This window comes from Tachypleus tridentatus, chromosome 9, assembly GCF_004210375.1.
Source record: "Tachypleus tridentatus isolate NWPU-2018 chromosome 9, ASM421037v1, whole genome shotgun sequence".
Classification (NCBI taxonomy): domain Eukaryota; kingdom Metazoa; phylum Arthropoda; class Merostomata; order Xiphosura; family Limulidae; genus Tachypleus; species Tachypleus tridentatus.
This window is the reverse complement of record NC_134833.1, coordinates 74,379,223-74,407,108: the sequence shown is the minus strand read 5'-3', so window position 1 is coordinate 74,407,108 and position 27,886 is coordinate 74,379,223. Positions and strand designations below refer to the sequence as shown.

General features: G+C 32.9%; 1 protein-coding gene across 4 annotated transcripts; it reads right to left on the bottom strand.

Annotated features, from left to right (window-relative positions):
- Positions 1 to 4,871: 4,871 nt before the first annotated feature.
- Positions 4,872 to 26,293, bottom strand: LOC143225508 (proline-rich protein 5-like). Of its 4 annotated transcripts, XM_076455079.1 has the most exons (9): positions 25,775 to 26,283; positions 24,977 to 25,063; positions 24,349 to 24,397; positions 22,574 to 22,631; positions 19,588 to 19,679; positions 18,149 to 18,227; positions 11,211 to 11,275; positions 8,416 to 8,581; positions 4,872 to 5,884 (listed from the first exon to the last, which is right to left on the bottom strand). In XM_076455079.1, exons 1-9 carry the CDS (start codon positions 26,056 to 26,058, stop codon positions 5,784 to 5,786), a joined length of 981 nt encoding a protein of 326 aa, XP_076311194.1. In that variant the 5' UTR covers positions 26,059 to 26,283; the 3' UTR covers positions 4,872 to 5,783. The 4 variants fall into 4 exon arrangements, with proteins under 4 accessions (XP_076311194.1, XP_076311195.1, XP_076311196.1 ...); XM_076455080.1 differs by lacking the exon at positions 24,977 to 25,063 and having other exon boundaries at positions 25,775 to 26,293; XM_076455081.1 differs by lacking the exons at positions 11,211 to 11,275; positions 18,149 to 18,227 and having other exon boundaries at positions 25,775 to 26,288.
- Between the last annotated feature and the right edge of the window lie 1,593 nt (positions 26,294 to 27,886).

Genomic DNA, 27,886 nt, shown 5'->3' with positions numbered 1-27,886 from the left:
CAACTCTTGCAAGTTTTTTGGATGACGCTGATGAACCTTGGTCTTCAACTTACGCCAAACGTTTTCAATTGGGTTGAGATCGGGTAACTGCGATGGCCACTCCAGAATCCTTATATGGTTCCTCTGCAACCAGGATTGCACATATTTTGATGTGTACTTAGGGTCATTGTCGTGCTGGAAGATCCAACGACGCCCATGCCGCAAGTTCCGAGCATCATTCTTGATATAAGTGCTTAATATATCAACGTACTCTTCTTTTTTCATGATTCCGTTGACGCGGTGAAGGCTGCCTACACCGGAAGAGCTGAAGGAACCCCATAGCATGATCGAACCACCTCCGTGTTTAACTGTATGGACGGTGTTCTTTGAAAAATTTCGTTCCCTCTTCTTACGGAAAATATTGCGAACATCATTGTGGCCGAAAGTTCGATGTTAGTATCGTCTGACCAAAGAATACTCTTCCAATAGGTAAAGGGTTTATTTACATGCTTTCTTTTATACCTCAATCGTGCTTCTAAATGAGCAGGCTTTAAATATGGGGTTCTACAAGGACGGCATGCTTTGAACCCAGAAGAGCGTAACATGTTCGAAACTGTAGAGGTGATTACTTCAACCCCAGTTTCCCTTAACAGTTTCTGTATGCCATTACGTGTTAAACAAGGGTTCCTACTAACTTCTCTGAGAACCTTCCTCTTGGTTCTCTCTGGAATTTTGGTGGGACGTTCGGAACGAGAGAGATTAGCAGTTGATCCTGTTAACTTAAAATTGGCAATTATGCCTTGAACAGTAGATTTCGGCACATTAAGTTGTGTAGCAATACTGGAAAGATACACACGAGATTGTAATTCAGAATAATTCGGTTTTTTAAATCACTGAACAGTTGTTACCTGTTCGCCATGATGATCAAGCAGATAATGACGGAGACGGCGCTAAATTGCCAGAAGTAAATTGTTTGCTGGCTAAATTTCAATAATTATGAACCCAGTGTCTAGTTCTGGGATGGTATAATGTAGTTTATTCGCCAAACTAAACCAAATTTTTACGGGAATATCAGTTTTTTCATACGTTCTGAAATGTACGAACACTTTCTGCTCCTCCTATTTTTGGTAATTTGTTTATAAACAGTTTATTTGTTGCTTACTTTACATAAAAATTTATGCAGATGTGTGTTAGCATAATGTTTATAATATATTATACGTCTATTAGCCTAATCGTTATACTTTTTAAGATATGAGCAAAAAACTACTCGGGACGCAGGGGTACGAACACGTTCTGTCGTAACTGTAGGTAAAATAGAAATCTTTAATCACTACTGTAAATTTATTTACTACGCAGCATGTTATCAGTAAGCTTACTTCAGGCACAAAAAATATTAGTTCACCAAAGCAGTTGAACTTTAAGAAATCCATATTCTATAGTGTGTTTGTTCCATACATTTAATGCAAAACATATACATTAATATATTTGCGCACAGCCGTACACGATGGACAGTTAGTCACAACCGCTTCGCCAACTCTTAGCTTACTATCGTTTTGACTAATTAGTCATATTTAATCATCTTTCGCGGTCCGAAATCATGTAGTGCCTTTTTGAGGCAACAGGCTTCGAACCTCAAATCCTCTGATTCACAGTACGAACACAGTAACCACTTAGCCCCGATCCGCTCGTGTACTTGTGTACTAACCTTGTCTTTCTGATATGTGCCATGACCATAAAATCTTACAATCCAATTATTATAATAGTGATTAATTAATTATTTAGAATTAAACACAAAGCTACACAATGGAGCATTTGTGCTCTACCAGCCAGGGGTATCGAAACCCATTTTCTAGCAGTTTGAGCCCGCAAACATACCGCTGTGCCGCTGGGAGGCGTTATAATAGTGATAAAAGTGATCATGTTTTTGTTTTAGTCTCTTGTTGTTCTTCAAAACAACCATTTTTCTTTCTAAACAACAGCCCAACATAGTCTAGTGGATAAAGCGCTCGACTCGCAATTTGTAGGACTTTGGTTCAAATACTCGTTATTTACTCTTTTAGCCGTGGGATAGTTATAATGTACGATTAATGCCACTATTCTTTGGTAAAAGAGTTGTCCAAGAGTTAGCGGTAGGTGGTGATGAGTAGCTGCCTTCCCTCTTTTGTCTTACACTCCTAAATTATGGACGGCTAGGACAAATAGCCCTCCGCCAGCTTTAAGTGAAATTCTAAAATATTTTTGGCCCAACATGGCCAAGTGTGTTAAGGCGTTTGACTCGTAATCCGAAGGTTGCGGGTTCGAATCCCGCTCACACCAAACATGCTCGGCCTCCCAGCATGTTATAATGTGACGGTCAATCCCACTATTCGTTGGTAAAAGAGTAGCTCAAGAGTTGGCGGTGGGTGGTGATGAGTAGCTGTCTTCTCTCTAGTCTTACACTGCTAAATTTGGGACTGCTAGCCCAAAGTAGCTTTGCGCAAAATTAAAAAAAATTCTAAACTATTTTTATTCTTGTCTTATATACTAAAATAATAGACTCCTTAAACCTCTTCTCATTATACTGTTTCTATCTTGATCAGTTCATCTGATCTTGTTTGTAACAACGAAAACGTTGATCTGGGATTTATTGGGAACATTCTGAGAAATTGAAATCAATATTCCAGTTCGCCCTGGAGATATCGGGGTGAGAGAACGTAACCATTTAATGTTACTCTTCTAGTAATTGTCGCAAATCTCCTCAATCACAAAACGAGTCGATTGTACATCTTAATATTATATCAATTATTCACACACTGTCCAGTTGACTTTTCGTTAGTAAATGTGTTAAAAGAAAGGTCTTCTCCGGTATATTAATAATTTCTATTCTATTGCTCTATATAGTAAATAATAACAGGTGGTTCTATTATAAAATAATAAAATTAGCTGTAAATAAAAATAGTTCTGTTTAATCTCTTGGGTAATTATAAATAACACATATTTAAAAGCTAAATATATGTTTTAGAAACTAAAACACACTTCATCAGTTTGATTTTAACTTTCATTTCAAATAAAGCAGAGAATGACGTTTCGACCTTCTTAGGTCATCTTCAGGTTTATGAAGAGAATTTGTAACTGACCGTTTCTGTGAAATTATGTTGACGATTTTGCGTGAGAATTTTTTGAAAAAGGCGTTTAAGATACTGTTTTTAGGTTTTTCAGGGAAATAGTTGTTTTCAGTTTTACCTGGAAAGATAGGTTGTGGATGAAATTGTTGTCAAAGTTATCTTCTTTCTGGTGGTTGTTTTCCATTGTTTTATTGGTATTTTCTGTTAATATGGAATGGATCACTAGTCTTCTAGCAACACAATTTCACAGGAAAGAAAACAAAAAACAACCTAAAACATGACAATAACATCAATATTCTAAAATCAGATAATTATTATGAATACAAATATATACATTAAAACAATGAATAACATCTTATCAGATACAAAAAATTTAAACCAATACACACAAATGCAACAAATACACATGAAAACCAAATAAACAAAATGCTTCTACAAATGAAACAAAACAAAACAATATCAGTAAACCATTTATTCCTACCTATGCAAGACCGACTCCCGCACACCACAACTATATGACACCATCAAACCTCACAAAACCAGTTTTCCTCTACCACCCATAATGTCGACATAAGAATTATTTAACAACCACAGTAAACACATAGCGCGGACTTTTTCTAAATATGCAACATTAGCCGGTTCCTTTTTCAAAGACTCGTTTAACGCTAAATCTATTACTAATCATTTACACAATTAAACCTTAATAGTTAGTTTTGATGTAACCTACCTTTTCACTGAAGTCCCAGCTATTAAAGTCTGCAAGATAGCTGTAGCACTTTATATTTAAGAACCCAACTCATTAATACACATACCAGCAACCAATAAGCAACCCTTATAGATAATGTTTATTTACAAAATTGAACTAAAAGGCTGAACTTATGAAAAACGCAGAGATGTTTATATTCTAAAAGAATATAGAACCTTGTATGTCCAGAACTGATAAGCAAAATACATTATTTTATATTAAACACATATCTCGCTGTAACCTGCATAGATGCTGATAACAGGCTTTAATATCCTTATACATTTAGCAGTTAACCAATTCGTCGGACTTTTCTGTTAAAGTGATGAGTGTCATCTTAAACTTCATGCTTACTATACTGCCCTTAATGAACGCCTACTTTAATTTTCATAAAGCTTACCTTATGTGCTAGCAATATTAATCCAACGTATAAGCAACTTTGATTATGTCAATTTTGATTCGCAAAAAATAGAAGAAACATAAAAGCATGCTCATCTGCAAATGATTTAAGTAACGGATTTGCCGTTGTACGTTTATTTTAATAAATACGTGTGTTTCGATTTGATTCATGTGACGTATATTGCTAGATGTGTATTGAGTAATTACCACCCATTTTGTAAATTTATAGATGATTCTTGAGAGTAAGAATCAACAATTTTTGTTTTAGAACAGTGTTCAAAGTTCGAGGATCTCACGTGATTGGTATATAAAACTGATATGCCGTGTTACAGTTATTATTATTAGGCAGCTACAGTTAGAGTGCTATAATCCTCGAAAGCTATAATTGTGATTTACGCTTATTAATTGGAAAACTGCAGAACTGGACCAGGAACGTTTATAGATTTCGAACATTACATACCTTTTAAGCTCAGTGAATTAACTTCGGAAGTTAGTATTTACTCGAGGACACTTCTTTGGTAAAAAGTCAGCTGTGTGAAGCCATCTAGTCTAGCTAGCTTAAGTGAGTTGTGTGACAATATCAAATCAAAATTAATTTGTTCGTCATGGACCTGGATCGTGGATAAAATATTCAGTTCTAGACCAGATTTTTTGACTCAGCATTGTTTATAAATTTATTAAATTGTTATACATAAATCTTTATTTGTAATATCCGCTATCACATACTATTTGTATAGTAAAATATATTTGTATTAAACAAAGAAAATTGTGTATTAACCTTGTTGTAAAATATCGTAAATTTAATACATATTCAAATAACTGCTAAATTCAAATGAAATATCCGGTTATTTGAAATCATAATATGTAAAGTAACTTAACAAATTGGAGATAAATTACAATACGTAACACACTTTTTTTCGAAAAATATAATTCATAACTGCACAAATATTATAATTAATGTCTCCCTCTGCAGCTTGCAAAGCTTCCAAAGGTATTAATGAGAAGCAAGCGGTAATTTCCAGGTTACTGAGATACGAAAATTAAAACACTAAATTGTGCAAATTAAGTATTTTACTGAGATTTTATATTTATAAAGTTAACTAGTACTATAACATGCGTTTAGAGAGAGTGCACATCTTATTAACACTTAAGTTGTTGAAAAAATTTGTTTACCTTCGCACTCTTCTAAAATTATTTTATTTTATTTAAATAGTTACATATTCCTTAAAAAAACATGTTTAGTGTGGTACTGCACTTCTGTGAAATATTATCAGGATCAGTCAAGGAAATGGTGGAAAAAGAATAATTTTAAACTGGTTTAAATGATCATAGTGTAATAAGATTAAGAGTTCTCAAGTGTTATAACTGTTTTAATTACATTATATACGATTATTTCTTTTTGAATACTAATGATAGAGAGCGAAACAATTTAATTTACTATCACCAGTTTTGAAACTGATTTTGAAAAGTCTCTCTAACTGTTTGTTCTTTTCTATAGAGACAGTAACTCATACCAAATTGAAAACCATAAAATACACGTATTGTAGTTTACAAAATTGTCATTCATGGTGTTTTCTGAGAGCGTTAAAAAACATTTCACTCAGAGTGTCCACCTGTTGAGGTTGGATACTGAACGGTCGAGAGAATCGACGACCACCGTCTGTAAAACGCAGAATTATCATAGTTTTAAATTTTACAAAAATTAACTTGAAAACTCTGCAAATCAAACTTCTAAAGATTTAGAAAAATCAACCATTTTACAGCCTTCGCAGATTAAAGAATTAAAATTTTGAGATACTTTGTTGTTTTGAAACAAAGTAGTTATTCAAGCAAGGTTGTATAAATTGAAACTCATTCACTTTATGTTTCTATAACGTTTGGACAGCTAATAATAGTTAAATGTACCATATAACTGACAAAAAATTGGATTTTGTTCTAAATTTTTATCCACAAGTTAAAGAATCAAACGAATACCACAACGAAGAACGTGCAGTTACTATATAGTTATTTTTGTCATTTAAGAAATAACGAGTTTTGAAATTGGTGACTCAACGACTTCTATCCTTTCCACTTTAATTAATAGTTTGTACTGTAAGCTCTTGTGAAAACTTATAAGCATTCAAGGTGCCATCAGTTTGTGTTTATGAATGATAATTTTGCCTAATATACGGCTCCAAATTTATACTGATCCTTTTAGATGTCATAAAGTGACTATGATATGATTATCCTCCACTCTCTACTGCCAAACAAAATGAGTCAGTGTTTATTGTCGTCTAATTATTGTGTCATTTCCTCATCATCTTATTCAGGGTCATGTATACAGCTCTTTAAGAGACATGAGGTCATGTCACAGCTTACCACATGAAAACTTGACTGACCATAACTTAGACTTCTAAACGCTTTCATGCTAAATTTCCGTTCTGTAACTTGCGACTGGATACACAGCACCACCACTACTGCTGCTGAGTACAGTTTGACTGCTCGTACTTTTATCGGCTTTTATAATACCGTCAAACTTTCTGGTTGTTTGAATATAACCAGTCACAATGTAGGCTCTCAACACTCAGTGAAGGGATGGCATCCGTGTATAAATTGAATTTTATACCTCTTTTCCTTACTGCCTCCATACTTAGTTACAATATTATATATACTCTTCAAAGAAAGAAACGCAAAAAGCAAAATATGAGACAAATTGTTGACAAGTTTATTCCGGGTAGTTCTGTATGACATGTGTGAAACTTTGCACATTCACTACTGAACATCCAAAGTCTGCAAAGGCGAAGTCCACGCTCACTAGTTGAAGTTTAACGTCACTCAACGTCAATAACGAGTATGCCCCCCGTGAGCATCAATAACTGCTTGGCGTCTCCTGCCCATGGAAGCGATGAGATGACGAATCACATGCTGTGGAATGGCTGTCCACTCAGCCTGCAAAGCTGCTGCAAGCTGAGGTAGAGTCTGCGGTTGAGGTTGTCGCAGACGTCGGTCCAACTCGTCCCAAAGATGTTCGATGGGGTTTAAATCTGGTGATCTGGAGGGCCAGGGAAGAACGTTGATGTTGTGGTGTCTCAAGAAGAGAGTGGTGAGTCGGGCTGTTTGAGGACGGGAGTTGTCATGTTGAAAAACGTCGTTGACGCTCACCATGTTGGGTTGCACACGGGGCCTAAGAATCTCGTCGACGGTTGCGTACGGTCTAATCGAAAATCCTACGCAGCCCTGGTATGGTTCAGGCAGTAGACGTCGCAGAGGTGGTCTTATCCCGAAGATGACGTAACCGGATGTTGCGATCTTGTGCAGGCGTGGTCACACGAGATCTGCCAGATCGTGGACGGTCACGAGTTCATCCATGTTTTTGGTGACGATTTCTTGGGTTAACATTCACAGCTCTGGCTACATCTGATCGAGTTTCGCCTGCTTCCAGGCGACCAATGGCGTTGTTGCGTTGTGCTTCAGTCAGTCTTGACGTAACTGTATTGCGTGTCGGTGGCTTAACACTGAGCTATGGAAACCGAGAACCCGTCACTTTTATAGGGATTTTGCACATGTTGAACTTGCAGAACATGCAGATCTCTCAAACAAATTTATTGGACACGCATGCGTTTTGGCGAAAAATCCGATGTTTTCCTCCGTTTTCAAAGTGCACAACTTTCATTGTCATTTTTGTCTGACAATCAGTGCCTTAACACGTGTAACATCACATACTCTGATCTTGTAACGTTATTACATATATTTCTCTTTAAAATAACAAAAATATCCCTTTTGCGTTTCTTGTTTTGACGAGTATATTACATATCTGAAATTTATAATCTTATCAACAAGATAATGTTATATAAACCATATGTGTTATATATGGTTCGAATTATTGTCAACAGATGGCAATATCTAGCATATCTAGCTACTTTTTTCTTGACACGTCTCAATGCTTTGAAGTTAGTTGTTTTTGACAGAATATATGAGCTACGTTTTGTTCATTAACTTCGATATGAGAACTTAACTTGAGCATGTTTGTTAAACTATTTTATAAATAAATGTTCCTTAGATATAAAACACAGCGATTAATGAAAGAATTATGCTCTTTAATGACTGCCAATAAGTTACATTCACTTTGAGTCAGACATTATGACCTAATGTTAAAACCACATGATATAAAACTAACTAAACTTATAGCTCAAAAACAAAACGAAACCTTACCACTTGATCTCCTTCTTTCAATTAACTGAGGTTCCGACGACTCGATCAGCGGCACAGGTTGGCCACAATATAAACCTTTAAATCCTAGGAAAGGTACAATTACACTGGCCAACAAGGACTCCAAACGAAGCTTGTTATGATTCGGAGGAAATGCATCGTTTACGTTCTGTGTGGAGAGACAAGATAAGCATTATTATTTAACTACTACTACAACATACTGCTATTCCCTCACAACAACAGAGAACATTGTTTCATTTAAGTGCTTCAACTCTATTTGAGGAAACATTTACCACCCACAGCGTTCCAAACCACGAAACTGAATTTTGAGTACAGTATATAAATTGTATTTCTATAAAGTTTTATTTACCTTAGGTTTACTACAGCTGTCGAGTTCAGGTACTGAAAATAAAGCGAACTGGGCAGAGCCTCAGGGCCACAGATGTTTGTTTATTTACTAAACGCAAAGCTGTACAGGGGGCTATTATCCTTGTTGTTTCAACTACAAGTATCAAAACCTGGTGTTTGGCAATAGAAACCTTCAGACTTGGAACTCACACAAAAGACAAATATGAAATGCCATATTTAACCAACACTCATTCTAAAAACCGCATTGAATAAATTAAGAACAAAGGTAAGTTTTGTTTGCAGTTTTACTTTCTTTACCAGATTTATAATAATACTACTAAACAGCTATAACTAATACAACTGATTAGATTTTTAGAAAATCTAATATTCAGTAAAAAGACTCAGTAGATATAAAAACATGCGTGAATTCAAAGTATCTAACACGTGATATCACACACCAAAGAACTTATATGTAAAAAGAGGAAATTCTCAATAGCTGTGGCTTAACTAGATCTCATGTCGGGGGTGCGACTAAAAGTTTGAGTTATTCTCTGAGCTGCTTTGCTGCTGAAGAATATTATTCCAACTACAGTATGATTCATTATTGTAATTTGTTAATATACACTAAATGACAGTTCTAATACAATAATTTATGCACACTGTAGGAATATGGTGAAACATTTCAAATCACATAAAAATATTTAATTTGTATTTGCATGTAAAATATTTCTCATAATGATACAAATTTGTTTGGCCTTTACACCGAGGTTGACGATTTTGTAACCTCACCGCGACATTGCAGTTTATGTCGCTATGTCCGGTCATGCTCGATTTACGACCATACTTGTTGATATGGTCATGCAGCATAGTTTCCATTGCAAAGAGCCCGTCGTAAGAATGTCTTATCTGAAGTATACAATTGTTCTCCGATTAATTCTATAATACACGCTGTTTGACGTATGCTAGAGTTGAACGATACGCCTTGAAAACAACTTTTGTCGCTCTAAACAGTTGGAGATCCCTCTTCATTATGTTGTATACTGTTACCTGGAGCATATGGACGGCTTTTAGAACTGATCCCTATCTTCTAAAATTCTTACTTATTACAAGACGACTCACTGTATCTGCTACAACTGGGGTGCGATTTGTTTAAGAGCTCTGTCTAGATGGTCCTGGTACCCTAATTAAATCCATTTTTATTTATTTTCCAACCTCATTAAGTACAAGAGATATCTTCATCTTGGAAATTCAAATTTCCTCTTTCAACATAATTTTTTGATCTGAATGAAAGAATATTTTATGTCGGAAAGGGCTGTAACATAAACTTCCAAAAATTGATCATTTTTCGGGAGAATTGCACAAAAGTTCAAACAATATCAAAATGTACTTGTATATATTTTGTTCCACCGCAGCCTTACATTGGTTGTGAATGTTACGTACTAGTTTCCATGTTTAAAACAATTTTAATATAACATGCTCAACCATCTATGTAAATAAAAATACCTTTATATGAGAATAAAAAAGCGCTAGTTTGATATTATTTTGTCGACGTAAATAGTAGGTACGTTTCAGTACACTTGTTTCAACGTTATATCATTTTAGACATTATATAGGCGAATGTGAAGGTATTATTTCAATTAAAGATTTTATTATTTATGTTGTACTTAAAGCATCACGCACACAAATAGTTATATACAGTTGTAAAAATGTACAACTCTGAAAAACTGTTTAGTACATTTTTACAACTCTATTTAATAATAACTGTCAATAATATTTATACCACTGACTCATGTTTTTAGGATTAGAAAACATGTATCATCAGCTAATTGTTTGTACATTACAGTACCTACCAAATGCGAAAAACAATTAATGTTATGTTTGAACAGTAATGTAGAATTAGAGCTTTCAAACAATACAACTACTGCGCTTATCGATTCACCTCTTACAGAGATATTCTCATATAAATATAGGAAAATCGACCAAAACGTTAAAACCGATTAAAGTGAAAATTGAGCAGCAGAAGAAACATTAGAAATGAGATTCTTTGTTCTCATTGTAACAACTTTCTTTGTCTTATATCGCTTAGTGTTTGACAGACTTCCTTATGATTGATCAGGCCTCAACGAACTAAAGTTATTTCTACTAAATATGTAGTGTATCTGTCTTATGTCATGAATATATTTAAAAATATTATACAGACATTGAGTGTACATGGGAAAATTAGTATTCATCACTAAAAAACGTCTCAGGAGTTTCACTGTTTTTTGAGGTGCTTTATTTGATTGTTGTTCTGTTAATAAGGGATTGAAAGCTAAACTTATGCCAAATTCTATATAAAACATTATTCTAAAGGATGTTCTGGTATTGACTCACAACGTTTGGTTAATACATTGTCAATGACAGCAAAAACTTTAACTTCGTAAATATTCTATTTACTTAACCATACTCACATATAATATTAACAGCATGTGCTTCACACCACGTGGTACCTTCGTCGCCTCAGAAGAAAGAATGTCTAGTATTGAAACAGTACTTATATGTGTATGTATATACAAACATATACAATCAATGACGTTTATTTTTTGGTAAAATTTAACTTGAAACACATACATATTTTTACTTTTCCAAAGAAGGACGTTCACATTTGTTAAATAGTTGTTAAAGCTGCTAATAGTACTGTTCCAAGGTATCATTAAGAAGTAGCGTTTACTAATAAGAAAAAAAAGATGTATGAGACGGGTCTTTATGAATTCTATGATCCCAAGCTTCCTAAGACTTTTTTTACAAAAAATCACAATTACGTTAAAAATTATTAAACAAAAAGTATAATTTATTTTTGAAACAAAAAATCTTTGCAAATTCTGGAAAAAAGTAAAAAATGCAATATATTTATAATAAATAATAATTAGTATTTTAATAAAATATTTCAATTATTCATTTAGAATCTCTGAAATATTTTTGAAGAACTTTCTAGTAACTGTAACTCTTATCTTAATTTTAAGTAACAGCTACTGTTTGATAATACATATACAGCTTTCAAGAAGTAGAAATTACATTAAAATCGTGCAAAGTACTTTTTTAATGCGTTACAAAATCCGACCCGTTGTGTTAGTTTCTATCAATAAATAACAATGTATTTACTTTAACTGTGAAATTTTCAAATTTCACAGATTACAAAAAAACAAAAGAAACAACAACATAAAAACACCGTGATTCCAAAACGTAAGAGAGTTATAAATATATGTCACAATAGGCTGAGTTACAAAAACATATGAGAAATAATTAATAAGAACTTATGAAATATCTCGGATCTAACAAACAATGTGGTAATTAAATGCCAAACCAAACCAGCTCAAAAACATTTCAAGAGAAAACAAGAACCATCAGTAGCTTAAACGATAAACAAACTGCAGTTACTTGTTTTCTACATAATAAAGAAAGCTTTGATGAAATATTGCCCAGTGAGTTTATTGTTCATTTTACACACGGCTTTCTTAAGGTACCGTATATTTTTATTAGATGGAACCGTATCTTTATTTCTAAATCGAAAATCAAAATATAACATCTCTTCTAGGCATTGCTTAGTATCCTGATTGCATAGTGTGTTGATTCTTTTCTACGAGACAATTATATAATTGTTCAAAATATTAAGTTAGATTTAATATATGTGAAATTCTGGCGATTTTTAGAAGACTAAGAATCGATCCTAAGGAATCGTTATATATTCCAAAGGAAGAATTGAATCGAAAACAAAATGAGCATACCAGAGATGAATAATGATATTAAAAAACAGAGAAAGCTAAAAATGAATAAAATATTAAAGTGGAATACGTAAGTAGCTATAGTAAGTTAATGAAGTAATTAAAAACCAAAAACGAGGCAAAAGTAAATACCCTGATGAAAATTATCTTTAAATAGCGTATGTTTCCACTACAGCAGTATTTGAAAGTTGTAAAGTTTTATATTACGTATCCTGTAGCCAGATTAAATCACTAATTTCAGAGCCGTACACGGCCTAATGATTAGCATTCTGGGTTGTAAATATATAGGTCCAAAGCTTAAACGTGATATGTCACTCAAAATGATACGCTTTACAGCCATAGGGCTTTACTACTGCTATAGTCAATCTAGTTTGTCGACTAAGAATAACCATGTAGGAAACGAATTCTATTTACTGTTTGCCCTCCTACTAGCCATCATTATAAAATTAGAAATGACTTTCTCTGAACCTTAGAATTCAAGCTCTATTCTTTAACCCATGCCACCAGAGGCACAGGGTGTGTCTACAGACTTACAACGTCAGAAATCGGGTTTCGACTTCCGTGGTAGGCAGATCACAGATAGCCCATTCTGTGGCTTTGTACTTAACTACAAGCAAATAAAGAACAATTAAAACTTGAATAAAGTTAGTGAACACACTGAAGTAAGGTAAAGTAATTCTTGAAGACGAGAAACCCACTTGAAATAAAAATGTATCTCAGAATGGATGGTATAGGTAGTAACACTTTTATTGATAAGCAGAGAACAACATTTTTACCTTCCTTGGTCGTCTTCAGATTAATCTATGCAAATAAGAAAGTACAATTTTACTGATGCTTAGAAAACAATGTTTTGACTATAATGTTTAGAAATATGATGTGGTCTGTTAAACTGGTTTTTACTCTTTTCCGTATTAACAGCACTTTACAAAATATGGAGAAATTACAGGTCCTATTGTACTGTTCTGCCATTGCAATTGCTGGAATTGTTGCAATGTGTGGGAAGACTTTCGTCATTGATTTCTTTTAGAAAAGCACATAACAAACGGAGCGTGTATGAAAGTTACTGTCAATCTTCCAACTTGTCCTTTCAACACTATTGATAATGTAACATTCCATCGTATAAGTATTAGTTTAGTTAGTTGGTTGTTGTTGAGAGTATAGCTACACCACTGGGTATTATTGCTGTGGCCACCACAGGGATCGAAATCAGATTTCTTATTCACAAGATCTAATTAGAAGAGTATGAGAGTGACATCAGCCATCTTTCTCGGCTGGAATTGTCATCTGATCTTGAACTGTTCATGTACTCATGAACTAAAGAATTTTAAATGTAACCATCATGACCTCTGGTAACATATTTGAGTCAAGTACAAACCATACTCATATTGAACAAGATACTTTCTAACAACTTGTGGAGTTTATAGCACACTAAATTCAGGCTATTATCTCGACTAAAGGTAGTCAACTTGATATTAAGTGGGGGGTCTTTCTATTAAAGTTGAGAGTCATTGTGCCATCTTTATTTTGTTTCATGCTCATCTGCAATTAGTGAGAAAATATATTTTAGTCACCCAGGTAAAGCAATGTTCAAAATATTAGAGAATTCCATTGAGAGAGCTTAAAATTATTTTGTAGTATTTTTGGGTAAAAACCATTTCGTGACAAATATAAGATAGGTAAACAACAAATAAGAGAAGATGATTCGATCAAAAAACAAGGAGAATATTCTGTGTTTGATAAGTGAGTGGATTTCTACAAGTGTGAACTAAAGAGATTGGACAAACTTAAATAATCAATTGAAGTATATATTATGTACTACACAGACAGAATCACATTCAATTCTACTGGAGCATGTTTAGTTTCACAGTTGTATTTCACTCGTTATAGACTCCCTTCAAACTATACACGATAATCTTAAAGTAAGTCTTCATTCGACAATCTGTTAGTAAAACTAACTCATGAAAGCATGTCTGAATTTAACAGGTTGAGTCGCTTTTTATGTCAGGTTAACAGCGTCACTTCGTGACTTTTGCTCTCCCCTACTGTATCTTTTAATCAACATCAACTCGGTCAGTAAAGGATAACACAGTGTCAGTCTTTTCAACTTGAGTGTCATATGGTACTAGAATATCTTTTCTTGGAGAATAGATAATACCTACTATAGAGAGAAAAAACAACAAAGCAAATGGACGAAAGCAATTTTAAAACCTTTTTAGACCACGTGTTTATGCTAAAACTGCATGCAAATTAAATAAATGAAAAGGTTTAAAATAATTCTATATATTAAAACAAATGGAAAACATATGACATGCCTGCATTATCCTACTTAAAAGTGAGAAGATGCGTCAAAAGAAAATATTGATATTTTATCTGATAATTTCAATTGAAAATACTTTAATTCGATACTTTCATAATTTCGCTGTACTCACTAATCTTTTGATTATTTTTATGCCACAGGTTTAAAAACTTTTACCAAAAGTTACTTTCTTTAAGTACGTTATAGATGTAATTACGAATAAAGGATATTAATAAAACTACAATACTACATTGATACGTGCTAATTCTATCTTTACTTATCCTAAAGAGCTGCCTACTATTGGCTATCCGTACTATTTTCACCACGGGTATTGAAACACAACTTTAGTGTCTTTGATCTGCTTCTTTAGATGCTTCAATCAATTTTATCAATTTGTACCCCTTTGCAAAGCATATAAGTAAAAATTAATTTATTTAGAATGTTAGCTTAAAGCTGGACGAGAGCGACCTTCGCATGGCTGTCCTATAGGAATGTCAGAATAGTGGGATTTGATCTTTGCTGTTATAGTGTTATGTGATCTCGTAGTTGGAGGGTTGTGAACTCGGGACCGGCCTGATCATGATGTTCTGTCCTTGAGTAAGACACTGTCTAAACTGTACTGATCTACCCAGCTGTGTGGTAAGAGCCACCTGTTAGCTGTGGGTTAAACTACAATGGATCAGTCTTCCGTGCAAAGGAAATATATTTACCATTTTTATCTGTTTGCGCCACTTGAAACCGGAGTTGTAGAGCCCCGGCCTTATGCGTTGCAACAGCATAGCAAGAATTTAACTAACTTACAGCTCATCTTCGGCTCCAAAAGGAGAAGTGCATTTTACTTCAACAGGACACGAGATACTAATCCTCTGATTCGTGCAAACTAAATAATAGACCACTCCTATGGTCAAAAGACCCATAGGAAAAAGGCTCTTAATACATGCTAAATTTTTATGCTCTTTCCAATACAAACTTTCATGAAGAGGTACCGGATTACAGCTGTAAGTGAGCTCTTATATATACGTTTACACAAGTAATAGTTTCATACTGGCAAATTAATACAGAATATGGGAATACACCAGATACTTGTACGTAATTCATTTATTATATATGACTTATTATCAAAAACAATTTGTAAAATACCTTTAAAATATAAGTTGTGGCTTACTAACTTTTGTAATTAATGGTTTTATTGCACCTTTTAAATGATAATACAATAAACACAAGGTTATTTACTTCTTGGCTTCTTATGCTGCACATATTAGAAGATTATATACGTCCTATAGATAGAATGAGTAGAAAATTATACCTATTCCAATAAATGAAAAGATACTTCTATAAAACTATCGTTTGAAGCCGATACTGAAAGCCAACTAAACAATTTTTTTAATTGTCTTTTGATGACACGTACGAGAAAAATCATATTTCTTACAATACCTCATTCAATGTTATAGTGTTTGTATTATAGAGTTTAGTTAAATTAATAAGTGACCAAATTTCCTTGTTTTTTTTTTATTTTGAAATAAAAAGGTGCATTTCATTGGCTGAAGTCAGGTCCTAAAAATACATCTTACCGACTCTAGTAATAAAGTCTTCATTTTTAATTTCCCAGTTGAATATCAAACCTAATATTACTTCACTCACTTTAAAATTCTAACATTGTTTTTCTCAGTGTTGTATGTGTGACAGAAGAAACCATTGCTCCATTTATAAAAATGTTATTAATCATTCTCAGGTTACCAAGCTTGCAATACGAATAAGCAAATATGCATTTATTATACACACTATAACGTACCACGGTTAGCATTGCATAGTCACTATCAAACCTTTAACCTTTCTCCTAAAAACATATATATCAGTGTAGCTGAAAAGAATATAAATATAATATACATATAATTTAATCCAGATATTTTAATACTGAAACTCAGTTTGTTTTTATTGTAACGTCCAACTACTGTACATCATTCGATCACTTATATATCATAAGAGCCAAATCTAGTTTCAATCATATAATGGTTTAGTTTACATTCAATCAGTGTCTTTCTGGTTAGGTGCGTGATTAAAATACATGTGCATAGTGATAGCTGTCTCTAAGATGTAACGTTAGTATTAAAGGCAACCCTGTCTCTCTCACCCTTTAACCCTTCTCCTTCACTCATCAACGCAGCTGTCGTATGTATTACATATGTAGGTGTATCTCTAACTGTAACTGGTGTATTAACAGGTGGCGTGGAAGAACCTTCGATCTGCTCTAAAACATTGTTGTTGTTTTTTAAAGTAATTGAACAATTAAGCAGGTTTGTTGTACCGTATACAACTAAAAACCACTGGTAGTTTAAGAGTATTTCAATAAAGCATGTTCCTGCTGGGTACATTTTAAAAACACAACAGTAAAATTAAGATTGTTATTGAAAAAAAAATATAAGACAGAATGATCAAAAAGCTATTGATCTACAGTAACATGCTGATTTCAATTTTTAGATTAATTTATAACTGTATATGGACAAATCATAAGCATTACACACAGATTTACAAGCATTTCCAAAATTTACGTTGGGATAACCTAATGTTATCAACGCAAAATAATGGATGACAATCCGCATTGGCAGTCCTTAAATTTAACGTTATAGACTAGACAGAATGATACTACCAACGTTATACACCTGAAGGAATAATGGACTTAACTGTTACATTAACTGATAAATCGTTTTAACAGTTGAGAAAAACCGGATTTGATCCATTTGCACGTTGGAGAAGAATTTTTTTCATAAATTGCTCAAAATCGTATGACAAGATACAAACGTTATCATAACAGCTAAGAAAACACGATATTATTCAAAGGCACAGAAAAATTAATTATTACTTACATAGTGTAATTTTAATAATAACCCACGTAAAGAACAGATCATGATTAAAGATAAAAAATAGACAACATTTCGACGAAAGCAAAAAAACAAATAATAAAAGTTGCATATTTTTTATCTGTAACACTTTTTAGATATCATGTCAAATGTGCTGTAAATATATGTAATTTTCAACACTATTTAAAGCGGTAGCATGTTTTGAACTCATTACCAACATATAATAAATGTGATAAGAATTAAATATAGAGTAATGTTTTTATATTTTATAAAATAATACTTAAAAAACATTAAAAATTCCCAGCTCAATCTTAATGGTGCTCACGAAATGTTTGAAACGTATCCCAAGTTTTGTTCTACTTTCATAGTTTCAAATGTATCGTGTTTAAGAGTTTATATATCATATAAATGATATATATGACGACTAGAGCTGCTGTATTTATTGTTCTGTATCAGGAATAAGAAATACTTGCCTTCTATACCAAGATCTAAAACAACTAAGTCACGAAAAGCTGCTAGCGTGAGTTGTCGAATACTGATACCTTCTCTAGTCTGGAATAAAACAAAGCAATGCTAATACTTAGTTTGTCGAACACTGATGTAGCTTTAATCTGAAAAATAGTAAAGACTATTGCCATTAAGTTTATGAAATAATTATATCTCTTGTGATTTAGAAAAAGAAAATTGTTGGTTCGTACACTGGTCCTTTTCAATTCTTTAATAATTAAATGATGCTAGGGTTTTGTTTTAATTCACATTTTTGCCCAAAGCTTTACAAAGGTCATTTGCAGAATGAGTCTCTAATCTTAAACTGCTAGAATAGAGAGAAAGCAATCACTCAGCAGCGCCTACCATTATCTCATATACCACTTTTAGACGGCCCAGCATGGCCAGGTGGTTAAGGCACTCGACTCGTAATCCGAGGGTCGCGGGTTCGAATTTCTGTCGCACCAAATATACTCGCCCTTTCAGTCGTGGGGACGTTGTAATGTGACAATCAATCCCACTATTCATTGGTAAAAGTGTAACCCAAATGTTGGCTGTGGGTGGTGGTGACTAGCTGCCTTCCCTCCAGACTTACACTGCTATCGCAGGTAGACCTCGTGTAGCTTTGCGCCAAATTAAAAATAAACAAACAGAACACTTTTATCTTATTAAATATTCACAGATCTGATTACCACTCTTACAGCGTACTCACTATCCCAAAATGAGAAGGGTTCATGATTTGTGGTCTGTTACCGCAAAAAAAAGAGGGGGCCGCACTTTAATTCCGTGGGTGCGATATTCGTTCAGACAAGCATAGCCAAATAAGTTGGCAATGGGTAGGAACTATTGACTAGGTGCCTTCGCTCTCGTATTTCAGTTCAAACTAAGAGACAGCTAAGTGCAGCTTTGCACTAAAATTATGAAACAAACAAACAGATCACTTTTCTGCATTTCCCTTCGGTAAACTCAGCAGATAGCCCGATAGGGCTTTGCTATAGGAAAACACACACACACACACGTCTAACAGTATACCATCTTTAAAGTGGTTGATTACCCATTTGGCTTTATTTGGAACAAATCAACTAGGTTATATTTAAAGTGCAATAATAGTCATTTATAAAAATTTTAATTGCTTTTTAAATTTACTTAAAGATTTACGCATTATTTAATTAGGATTATAACTGGATTGAGAAGAAGTGTTTTAGTAGATGTATAAAATTAGAAATATTTAATGAAATAAAACATAACAAAGTATTTTAGGTAACAGTTTAATATGTCAAAATCATTGTTGAACCAGCAAAAATCGTTTAAGCCAGAACATGACGTAATTAACATTGTAAATCACTCTTGAATTATATACATTTTATTATTTATAGGAACAACAAACAAACTTTCCTGTTATCCAGTTAATGTAACATATAACTACCTTAATTAGAAATAGTATTGCCTCCAACAACGGTAAAACATGGACGAACAGATTCTGCCACACTTCCTCTAAATGGTAAAGTAAGCTTTTTTCTGTTGAGAAATGTTATCATAACGTTATTCAATCTTATCAGAAACATTTCTTTCACAAAAATAAATTACTAACAGTATGCACGTAATCATTACAAATTTGTTCAAACTTTCATAATGCAATTTTATCTTTTTTTTCTTAACTAAGCATATTAAATGCAAAATAAAACACAACACACATAAAATAATTACGAAAAATTTGAAAATAAATAGTGAAGGGTTTATATTTTAACTTTTATTTGATTAAACGGTTTCCTAAATAACCAGATAGTAAAAATTAACATCAATTAAATGGAGGTGGAAGCAACCTTCTTAAATTGATTATTCATGAAAAAAAATGTTACTTTAAAATTTTCTTAGACAAACTGAATCATGTCTAGATATTATTACTTAACATAGCTAAAATAGAAACATTAAAAAAATTATTAACACATTCTCAAAATGCGTATTCATGAAAAAACGTTTACTTCATAAAGTTCTGACATAAACTGATCCCATTCTTGGCATTTTTAAAATTTCATGTTGAGGTTATTTATATCTTATGCTTATTTTTCAATTTATGTACTTTTTTTTTCAAATTACGCTTAGCAATAAGCCATGTCAAAATTCAATTTTTATCACCACTTTAATTATTCAATATAATTAGATTCGTTCATGGAATTATTAATTTGTAAATATAAAGTGTTATAGATACTATATTTTAGGCTCTTCGTGATTTTAGAAATTGCGTACGTTTATTTTCAGAAGCATGAGAATAATACGCAGGTGAAAAAAACCTAAATATGTCGTTTTTACATCACTGTGCGTTAAAATTTAATTTTTGTTAATAAAAATTATATGATTTATTAATAATTCTGGTTTTGGTTGGGTATCCTTTGAATTTTGCGCAAAACTACACTAGGGCTATCCTGCGTTAGCCGTTCCTAATTTAGAAGGAAGGCAGCTAGTCACCACCACCCACCGTCAACTCTTATGCCCATCAAGTAATATGTCCACTTCAACCCCTATCTTGTTGAGTTCCTTTTTTCAAGTTCAGTAGCCAGCCCTACGTATAATTTTTATTTAGCAATAATTTTTTACTAATACTTGTTTGCTTACTTTATTTTACGGTATGGTGTACATGGGTTACTGGGTTATAAAGAAAATTCTAAAGCTTTATAAGTTTTGCATAGAATAATAATAGAATAGATATTTATATGCATAAACGGCTCGTTTGGGTTGAGAAAATATTTTACATAGAAGAGCGAACAACATTTCGACCTTCTTCGGTCATCGTCAGGTTCACAAAGAAAGAGGTAATTGACCGGAAGCTGACCACATGTTTGAAAGGGGTTGTGTAACTGAGTGTCGGAATGTAGAGGGCGGTATTAGATGTTTGAATATATAATTTTATTTATTTTATTATATTAATATAGGTATAAAGGCGTTCCTTTATATTGGTTTATTTTGGGTTTAAGTTGTTGTATAAGTAAGGCTTCTTTAATTTTGCGTTTGTTTATGTTTGTTTCTTTATTTAGTATTTGAGTGTTTTCTATGGTTATGTTGTGTTTATTTGACTTGTAGTGTTCGAAAACGTGTGAAGGTGAATTTTTATATTCTTTGAATCTGGTTTTGCATATAAATTTCTCAACAAGTGGGTTTCTCGACATCACTGAACAGAATAGATAGTTAGAGACTGTGAAGACTGTTTTGTTCTGTCAAATTATAATAAAATTATCGTGACTGTTAGAACTAGGTAGGCACTAGGCCAGTTGAAGAAAGATGATGATGAACGAAACTAAGAAATCTGTATAGCTGAAAAGTGGCATATACACCAGAGATACATCAGGTAGCTAATCACACCCAGCTTCTTACAACATGTAGAGAAGAAAACCTAAATGATTTTTGAATTCCTTTAATACAGGCGGCCGTGCCATTCCTACACAAGGAGTGCAAGTGCACTCTCCGATACGGTGTAGAAACTAACAAAAAGTATTGATTATACAATTAAAAGAGAGTAAATGGCACAGTTATAAGTACTAGGAATTTGATTATTTGGAATATAAAAGTTAACTGTAAATTTATTTATTTTCACAATTCTGTACAAAGCTACCAAAGGGATATCCTTGAATAATCTAGAACTAATAGAGCATTATTAGTGGAAGGTAACTGTTCAACCTCATTCACCGCCAGTTCTTAGGCCATTATTGATTGAAATCAAATAGAGGGATTTGATCATTACCATTATGGCGGGATCGCAGCTCCAAAATATAGAGTGCGTTTGACATCAGTAGGTTGGGAACCATTAATTTGAATTAATTGTAACATGTATTATGAAATATATAAAGTTAACAAGTAAATACTTCATGTAGTATGCAAGGTATGAAGGTAATTAGTTAAGATCATTAATAAGAGGTGTGGTTAATATATAGTTTTGAGCAATGTGGTTAATGAAAAATATCGGAAGCGTAACAGTAGGTAGTATTGTAAGAGACTGACTACTATATGTTTATTTTCATACCGATGTTTGTTTCAGTTAAGTATATATTTATTAATGCATATGACCTATACTGTTAAATAGTGATAGTCCCACCTATTCACTAAATTTTTAGTAGATTTTCGAGCGTAAAACAATATTAAAAATGAAAACAGCTTCAAGATTTAGTATAATTTCTAGCAAAAAACTTATTAATTTTATCTACTGTTACGTTAGTTCAGTCACGCATTGATTTTTTTGGAGGGAATAATTTCCTTTCTAAAGTAATTATAAACTAATTTAATTAACTAAAACCAGTTACAAGGAAATTATAAAAATATTGTGTTTGTTTTGAAATATTTTGTAGTGTATATTGTTTTATGGTAATTCAACTTATTAGAAACATAGAACATAGAGTAACATCTAGAACAAATAGATGTACCTTTAGATTGTTGAATATTTTTTCGAAGAAACAGCATTCCTTTGGCTAGTATTTGTTGCTGTGAAGAAAGTAGAGAAACATCAATACATGGGTAACTTAAGTTAATGTTACACTACGCTTTAGCTTGCATATTTATAAAACACAGAATTACCAGACTGTAAATACGCCTTATGAAGTACATTATATAGTCTACGAGTAAATAATTTTCAATGTTAAAACATATATTGATTATTAAAACTTTATAGCGATATAATATAAAGCATAACAACCATGAAAGATAAATTAATAAGTTGCACACTATTAGTAACATATTAAATAAAAGACCTCATGTTATTAATTCACTTCCGCCTGTTATCATGTTTAATAATGTTGTGATATTTTAAATAAAGGTAAGCTTTTCGAGACATTCTATTTCATATAGTGTTCGTATACAACTCTGATTCAATAATAACATAATTACAAAATTCAGTGTAGATAACGTTATGTAATAAAAATAGATTAAGATAACACTAAAAATTTACGTTAGTTACAGCCAGTCGCAAGTACATATATATAAATATAGTAATTCAGAATGTAAATATAATATTCTAAATATCTACCCTGTATACAAAGACCATAAGAAAGTTGATGTTATGATATGTATGTATATTTAGTGTTATTATCTTGACTCGATATTTATGTATATATTTATCCATACAAGAAACAGCTTGGTACCAATGATACAGTTCATAGCTCATAAAATGCTTCTATGAAAGCTATATATTATAAATAAAAACATATAGACTGCTAACAGTAATTTTAGTAAGTGATTCAATGAATAAAAGTGTGTTCTTTTCTATTGAAATGTAAGTTCTGTTTAATGGGTTTTTATAAACCTTTTGAGGTTGGTCTTGCTAACTTATAGTTAGTTCTATAAAGGCTTGTTTTATTAACAATGGTATATTTTTATATAACAGACACAAACATGAAAATCTGCTTTTTTACGTATAAAATCTACATAAGCGAGAAAAATAAATTAGAATTTTCCTATTTCATATTCAATATGTATATTTTTTTTTTACTTTGAAATGTGCAATTGGAGAAACAAATGAAGAAATTTTAAGAATATTAATGTTTTGAAACTGTGCTAAGTTTGTTCAACTTCAATGAGCTCATAAAAAAAATGTTGTACTTTTAGTGTTTAGTTTTATGTTGGGTTGTTTCAGCTTTTAACACGTTATAGGAAGGTTTGTTATCAGATTTGTTCGGTTTCATACAAAGCACGTTATTAGAATAATCAGCTTTAACAGGCTCATAACAAAATCTGATAACAGATTTATCTAGATTTAACAAGTCCACCCTAACGTATGATATTAGAATTGTCTATCTTTAGTAAGCTCATACCTAGATATGTTATAATCTATTCCAGGATACAGTACAGAGTCATAAAGCTGTAACATGTTCAAGGGTTTTAATGGTTGTAATAAATATGAGTTTTAAGTTGAATAGAAGTAACACTACCATTTCAAATTTTACATAAGTGTGTTTTAATTAAGACTTACCTCGTCATGTTTGTTGTTGTTTTTGTTTTTTTTGTTTTTGTGTTGTTTTTTTGCATCTAAAAAAAGGAAATGTTGATTAACAAGTAGTTTCCAACATTTTTGCGATTTGTCATAAGTTGTCAATATTGTATAGGTGTCGTGGTGCAAAAAGTATTACTTGTGCACACAAAAAATTCATTTTTTATATATTAAAATCTTGCTTATGAATTATCGGTAATAAACAAATGATCGTACCTTGTAATACTCGTAAATAAACGGACCAGCATTTGTGTTCTGAAGTTTTCTGCAGGGAAAAGAAAATTATATTTAGTATCTTTTTTTTTGGAAAAAAAACTTTTTCCCAGAGTAAGGTGGTTGGAGATCCGGAATTCAAGAAGCCAAATTAAAAAGATTAAACATACCTTCAGATTTATGAAGAATATTTGTATTTCCTGTAAAAGAAACAATGGCTGTCACGATCAATAGATACATATTTTATTCTGTACGAAGCCATTACTTTGTCTAAAAATTAACTGAATATTTTTCAAGTCACAAATAGAAAGACAAATTTCGATGCGGATTTATTCATATAAATACGTTAAACATTTATATATTAACTGACCTATAATCAGCTATACAAAACACTGATGAAGAAAAACTTACTTTAACAGATTACCACTGAACTAATCCATTTGAATCTGAAAAGTAGGACGGCCTGTAGAAATTGTTTTACAAAATAAAAATAGAAAAGTGTACTCTAAATAATACGGACTACAAAAGAAAGGCGTACTAGACATTAGTTAAAATAAAATAAATTTTGAAACCTAGCATGAACTGAAATGTAAGAAGGAAATAGATAAAATAAAACACAGCCTGCTCTTACCGTAGAATTTCGTGTAAATAAGTAAGCTCTCCAACCTCCAAGACTGGTTGTGGTCTTTGAAACAAACCTAGAATTATCTTCTGAAGGCTGGCGTTTGAACACGAAGAAAACAAAAGCAAATAATCAGTACAATAGTAAGACTTTTCATTACAGCCTTCCAAACACAAGTACGTACTTATACATAATAATATATGACAATTCAACTACATTTTTTTCAACTGAACATTTCCTACTGGTTGTGTTCCTTAGCTGAAAACAAAATTATATAGACGTATCTAAAGTTTTATCTTTCAGAATCAAATAAAATACAGCTTAATTAAACATTTGTACAACTTTCAAAATAAAGACCATCGGTAAATTACGCATACTTAAATGTTATTTGTATCTTTATACTCCCTGATTTCTCATCAGGAGGGGGGAATGAGTGAAATTAATTTTGGGGAGAGAAGTGTTTGTTTTATGCTCCCACGAAAACTGGGATAGTTTGCAAACTATTTTATTATTAATTTATCATGAATGGACTTTCGACTATTTTTCAGCTCGTGTACGACAACCGTATTCAAACGAAAACTGTTCTCTTTTCTGTAATCTAAATATTGATGAAGCGTTTTCTCTTTTGCTTACAAAATGGAGGGCCGGTTAAAAACAACAGACCTTTTTAACCTTCCGCATTCAATGTTTATGATATAAATTATACTTTTTGGATACAGAAAGAAAAATGAGTGTATCTCTTGTTTGCTGTTTTGAAGCCCCGGTCATTGGAGGATACTTTCTATAGATTAGAGAATTATCACTCACCTATACCAATCATCCTTTTCACGTGAAATGACGCACTTCCACTTATGCTGTTCTCTTTGGTCTACATTACCAACAAGCGATAGCTCTTTGTTCTCGGGCACGTCCGGTAAGATACCGAAGTTGTGCCGAAAAGTGTGGGGAGCTGCTACGGACCCTAAAGTTTGAAGAGACTGAAGGCTGATAGCACTCATACTTTTATAAAAAGTTCGTGTAGATCGACGGCCACATTCCTGCATGATTTCTAGCGGTAGTGTATTCATCAATCTATATTCATGGCCGCTCATTTGGTTTGGTGTTATTTCTCACCAACGGTTCTCAGACATTCTCGTAGCTCATCTGCAGGTTTATACATCATGTTGCACAAAGAACATTGTAGTTTCTGAATTGAGTACAAACGTTCACTCACTCACCAGCAGCGGGTCACGCTACCAGCCTTACAACATACAGCTCACGTGAAGTAAGTTGGTGAAAGTTAGTGAGTGTACATACACACTCACAGAGAAAACGAAACTGTACCCTAAGGTAATCTAGATGTAAACACACTTTGGCAAGAGTAACTTAGAACCACTAGTGACTGTTTATAAGTATACGAGCATATTCTACATGTTACTATACCTGAAATTCAAGTACACAAAGTGCCAGTGAAACTGAATACAAATCCAAAGGGCAATAAAAATAAATTAATTCTTTGTTTGTGTTCATTTCGTATTATTTAAAATACATATATTGCTCATATATTAAACGCTTTGTGGCTGATAGTTAAAGTTTCACCATGTTATATTATGTTATGTGATAGTTCAAAGTGTGGCTCGAGCATTTAACGCACTCTATAAACACTTCTATTATATTTGTCTTTGTTGCTGTGTCACTTAAGAGCGAAGGAACAAATCTCATTTCAAACACTTTTGACTCAACCAGGATATCGAACTATTTATAAGTAGCGACGATTTCAGCGGAATTTACTGTCAACACTTATAAAACACAGTCGTTAAATTTAATTACAATTGTTCATACATTCTTAGTAAAATTTACTTTGAGTGGCTTGAAGAGTTTTATTTGCTAGTTTTATTGAATTTCGCGAGGAGAACCTCCGCCAGCTGTCCTTAAGACTGAAGTGATGAATTTAACATAAAATGGACTAAAAGACGATTTAGGCATAGCGCCCAATTTTGAACAGTGGACTATAGAAAACACAACCAGAGAGTAGTAACCACTGTTTTGCGTGGCTTTTGTTTGTTTGTTTGGAAATTTCGCACAAAGCTACTCGAGGGCTATCTGTGCTAGCCGTCCCTAATTTAGCAGTGTAAGACTAGAGGGAAGGCAGCTAGTCATCACCACCCACCGCCAACTCTGGGGCTACTCTTTTACCAACGAATAGTGTGATTGACCGTCACATTATACACCCCCACGGCTGGGAGGGCGAGCATGTTTAGCGCGACGCGAACCCGCGACCCTCAGATTACGAGTCGCACGCCTTACGCGCTAGGCCATGCCGGGCCTTTGCGTGGCTACTCTTGTAGCCTAATAATGAAATTAACTATTATTCTTGTAACGCAAGACATTTCGTACTCGAAACCCTTAGATTTCCAGTCCGATACATTAATTACGATGTCATTCTTGACCCGCGAGAAATAGTATTGATTGTTGTATGATTTTAATACTGCTTGAATCTTCTAATGAAAAGAATTTCTTAGCAAGTTAAATGTAGTCAACAATATATAATGATGACGACAAAGGTTTTTCATCATCAGATACGAGTATTTTACGTAAACAGGTCACATGACACAAATTGCTTAACAGCTCAGTAAAGGTATCATAGCACCCAGAAGTAGGCTATTGTGTTCAATTAAGATTGCTCCTTACTTTTTGTTTGTTATTGTTTGTTTTTTTGTTTAAAATTACAGTATTTTAACTAGATATATTTAGAGCTGTAAGTAGCGCCGTTATGTTTCCAGGAACGACTTGAGAATCGATGCAACATTTGAAAATTGACAATGATTGCTGGTAGCTCGCTCCATTTCACAACTATATTTTTAATAGAAAATATAGATTATAGTCATTTGTATATTGTATATAACTATATTTTGTACCATTATATAATTTTGTACATAT

What these genes read in the sequence shown, in the direction of transcription:
- LOC143225508 (XM_076455079.1), bottom strand. Translation starts at nt 26,058, where the DNA reads ATGAGCGGCCATGAATATAGATTGATGAATACACTACCGCTAGAAATC. An exon ending in TTATTTACGAGTATTACAAG is followed by an intron (nt 22,632 to 24,348) that starts GTACGATCATTT and finishes CTTTCTTCACAG; the next exon opens with CAACAAATACTAGCCAAAGG. An exon ending in ACATGCTGTTAATATTATAT is followed by an intron (nt 8,582 to 11,210) that starts GTGAGTATGGTT and finishes CTCTCCACACAG; the next exon opens with AACGTAAACGATGCATTTCC.